General features: G+C 43.9%; 1 protein-coding gene across 1 annotated transcript; it reads right to left on the bottom strand.

Annotated features, from left to right (window-relative positions):
• Nucleotides 1–523: 523 nt before the first annotated feature.
• LOC120107719 (vicilin-like seed storage protein At2g18540) lies at nucleotides 524–1,623 on the bottom strand (the record flags this gene model as incomplete). The annotated part of the gene is given in 6 exon segments (XM_039121142.1): nucleotides 524–590; nucleotides 1,021–1,156; nucleotides 1,159–1,257; nucleotides 1,260–1,352; nucleotides 1,355–1,415; nucleotides 1,418–1,623. Coding segments are annotated over 6 exon segments (555 nt in total), but the record flags the coding sequence as incomplete, so codon positions are not given.
• Between the last annotated feature and the right edge of the window lie 2,547 nt (nucleotides 1,624–4,170).

Consider the following 4,170-nt stretch of genomic DNA (forward strand, 5'->3'; position numbering starts at 1 on the left):
TCCTCACAGCTCTTAGCCTCCATTTTTCTTGTCTTTTATCCTCTCTCTTTCATGTATTTCTTCCCTCTGTCTTTCTAATCTCCTAGCTATTCTTCCTCCCTTTCCCTTTCAGTTGGCTCTTCCTCTCCCTTCTGCCACTACCTAACTCTTCTCTCTTTCTCACCTCCTCTTCCTCCTCCCTTTTCCAACCTCTTCCTCCTCCCTCCTTCTTGCTGCTTCTTGTTTTCCTCCGTGGTCTGTTCTCTTCTCTCGTCGTAGGCGCTTCCTCTTCCTCTCTTCTTTTAGCTTCCTCCTCTTCCCTCTTCTTGGTCTCCTCTTCTTCTCTTCTTCTAGCTCTTCCTCCCTCTTTTTAGCTCCTCTCTCCTCATCCTTGCCTCTTCTTTTCTTCTAGCTTCCTCTTCCTCTCCTTTTAGCTTCCTTCTCTTCTCTCTCCCTGCCTCTTCTTCCTCTCTCCTTTCAGTTTCCTCCTCCTCCCTGGTAGCTTCCTCTTCTTCTTCTTGGCCTCCTCTTCCTCCCTCCTCCTAGCTTCCTCCTCTTCCTTCTTCTTGGCCTCTTCTTCTTCCTCCCTCCTAGCTTCCTCCTGCTCCTTCCTCCTCTTCCTCTCTCCTCCTAGCTTCCTCCTCTTCCCTCTTCTTGCCTCTCTTCCTCCCTCCTCCTAGCTTCCTCCTCTTCCCTTCTAGCCTCCTCTTCCTCCTCCTCCTAGCTTCCTCCTCTTCCCTCTTCTTGGCCTCTCTTCTCTCCTCCTAGCTTCCTCCTCTTCCTTCTTCTGGCCTCTTCCTCCCCTCCTAGCTTCCTCCTCCTCCTCGCTTCTAGCCTCCTCTTCCTCTCTCCTCCTAGCTTCCTCCTCTTCCTCTTCTTGCCTCCTCTTCCCTCCTTCTAGCTTCCTCCTCTTCCCTCTTCTTGGCCTCTTCTTCCTCCTCCTCCTAGCTTTCCTCTTCCTCTTCCTAGCCTCCTCTCCTCTCTCCTTCTAGCTTCCTCCTCCTCCCTTCTAGCCTCCTCTTCTTCCTCTCTCTTCCTAGCTTCCTCTCTTCCCTCTTTCTGGCTTCTTCTTCTTCTTTCTTTTGCCTCTCAATCTCTTCCTCCACTTCTCTCTCTAGTTCCTCAGCACATGAAGTACAAGAAAGCATTATTGACTCGCGTTGAGATGTTAAAAAGTTTCAATCGTCGTATTTGAAGAATTAAAGGACACTTCCAAGATCCCCCTCTCAATTGTTTGAAGCACTGACCTCTCTCCCACCAAGAACTGAGGATAGTTCTTTTAACCATGGTGCTGAACCCCACAAAGACGAACGAATTATTGTTGAATGATATTTGCACCATTGGATGATACCTCGGCACAACAAAGAGATCCCTTCTTTAACTCTAAACCGTGTGTTTTGGCATCTGAATGTATCCCCACCCTCACCTGAAGGTTGCTGGGGCAAACAACTTGCACCATACCTTGCCCTTCGATCACTACAGCGATTTCCGTTGCCGTGGGATTCCAGTGAGGCCCATCATAGAACCCTTCGAGCATTAAAACCTTGACTTAGTGCAGCATATTGAAAGCATGTTTGTATGCTCGTATGTAGTATAAGATTTTAAGGAACACACAGCGCTAGGAATGTCGAAGACTGCTTACCTCGGTCAAGTTCACCATGAACACCCCAAAGTGTGAGCCTTGAGAGATCGAATTCTTTTTTAGTCACCGCAATGCTCCATCCATTGCAGTTCTCCACATCAGGCGAGGTGCTGTAAATGTTAAAGTCTTAGTTTTTGTCTTCTTCTTCTTCTTATTTATGATGTCAGTTGGACTTCTAGAAGAGCTTCGAATATTCCTTCTTTCCAGTTATGCTTTTTACTCTCATTCTTCTTAGGTGTGAATTAAATTGATGGAGGCTTAACCCCCGATGCTGCGAATGATTTCCTTGGAAACCTGCCAAACAAAAATTTCAACGAATTATCGACCCAGGACCGAATGTGCTCCAAAACCACAAAGTATTATCACAGACATCAAATGGCTATCAGAATCAAGGGACTGTAGAACAACATAAAGTTGGAATAGAAAAAGAATACACCTTATGGGCTAGCTAAATACGTCCTCCATTTCTTATTAAAGAGATCTGTAAGAAGAAAATTTAACTTAGTAGAATCTTACCAAAACCCATCTCGAGAACTTTGTCATCAAAGCCTCGAACCAAGTCACTAATATTTGAGTAAGCCCAACAAGGATTCCTGCATGGAAAGCCAACACTCTATCATCATCTTGTACCAACAACCCTAAGGAAAGGCATGCAAGCATACACATGCATGACTGCCTTGAAGTTAGGAACTAACGAGGGGTTTCCATATTATTGTGGTCAAAGAGGCATTAATTCTTAGCTCTCTCTCATCGACTGGGGCTCTCACATAGAAAACGGTGCCTCTTCGAGTCTATAGATACACCACGCTCCACATCGACACGGGTGGTGCCATCCTCATTGTGTAACTCACCGTTCCACTCCTGCAGCATAATCCATGATCACACATCCTATTAATCACCACATAAAGGTTTTTTTTAAAATAAAAAATGATATTTGAGCTACAGGGAACAAAAACAATTACTTAAAAACTAAAAAATATATTTTTAATGATACTCCAAAATCTATCTACCTCATGTGGATTAGCCACTAATTAAGTTCCTAGTACTATAAGTCGTTCAATCCCCACCATTTCACAAATTTTTCACTTCCAGCTCAAGATTATGTAAGAATAACTGGCCTGTTTGCACGTAAAACAACATATCAGTGGGAGAAGCCAACAGGAAGAGCGAGCTGGCCCATGGTGAACTGAAGGTGGTAAAGCCCGTACCACCATGCACATCAGCGGCCGTGATCAGCCCAGAATCAGTTCACCAAAGTCCCCTGCTCTCCATGGGCACAGCCGACCAAACTTTGAAACCTCGCATTAAGGTCACGAGGGACCACAAAAAGATCGCCGCCTACAAAGTGGATGTCATCTTTCCATCGCTTCTCACTCTTTCTGCCTTAAAACTCGGAGAGGGATGGGGTGGACGAGGGTTATATGAATGGGAACGATTAGAACCCGGGGAGGCTACGTGGGGAGCTGTGGCGAGGCGACGTGCATGGCTGCCAGTTGCGTGAGTTTGAGCGAGTCACGTAGGGTTCGAATTCGAACGAAATGCCACGTGTTGGTTTGATGGTGGTACGTGGAGTATCTCATCTTGTCGGGATGTGAGTCGGTCTTTGATACATGGGAACTGATCAGATGGTGAGATTGATCAGTCGTCAGTAGAAGGATTACCAAACAGTTGATCTTCTCGAGCCGAAGTAGCAGCGGGGCTGCTCGGTTGGGCGTACTTTTGAGCATTATGGCTTTGATTGGGCTTTACATGTTAGGCCATTAACTGGCCTGGGCCTGAGAAGTAGGTTGCACCGGGAAGACAAAGATCCACATTGGATGTTGGCACGTGAGATACAAGGACAGGAAGCGTGATTTTTTTGGTCAAAATGGAAGGTGAGTTAAATTAGGTGTGGTCTCGGTGAGATCTATTTATCATTTGCTTTGGGGATCAAAGGGGTTGGAGATTAAACGCTAGGATTGGAGATGTCGTGCCCCCTTTAAGATTGACATAAGAATATGGCGCTCTCTCTCCTCTCTCTCTCTCTAAGATAATATATATTATATATATATATTTTATTATATAATAAGATATTATCGAGTACATATATATATATATTTTTTTTGAGACAAATATCTTCCTTTTACTGATTTGGATACTTGATATTGATGCTAATACTCGAGCAGCTTGGACAAATGTGCATGCATAAAAGCACTGCGTAGGTTACCATATGCTATATATAGTATCACACTCTACCAATCATAAGTTCATAGTATTCAACATCAGCTGCCAAGAAAGCATAGAAAACATGTGCAATATGTACATTTTCTAAGACACATTTTACACTACAGAAAAGCTTGTCATCTTCGACATATTTTAAAATAATTGCTTGTGCTATATAGCGTTGTAAAATGGGCACCAATGTAAAATAGATCTTTTTGCATGTTTGGACCAAAACTAGAAGCGTGTTCTGTATAAGAGGTTGATTAATAGACGCGGTAGCATAGATTCGTCATGAAATATCCAGTATAATTCTTTATAAAACCATTCCATACTAAATATTTTTCAAC

Source organism: Phoenix dactylifera, unplaced genomic scaffold, assembly GCF_009389715.1.
Source record: "Phoenix dactylifera cultivar Barhee BC4 unplaced genomic scaffold, palm_55x_up_171113_PBpolish2nd_filt_p 000982F, whole genome shotgun sequence".
Classification (NCBI taxonomy): domain Eukaryota; kingdom Viridiplantae; phylum Streptophyta; class Magnoliopsida; order Arecales; family Arecaceae; genus Phoenix; species Phoenix dactylifera.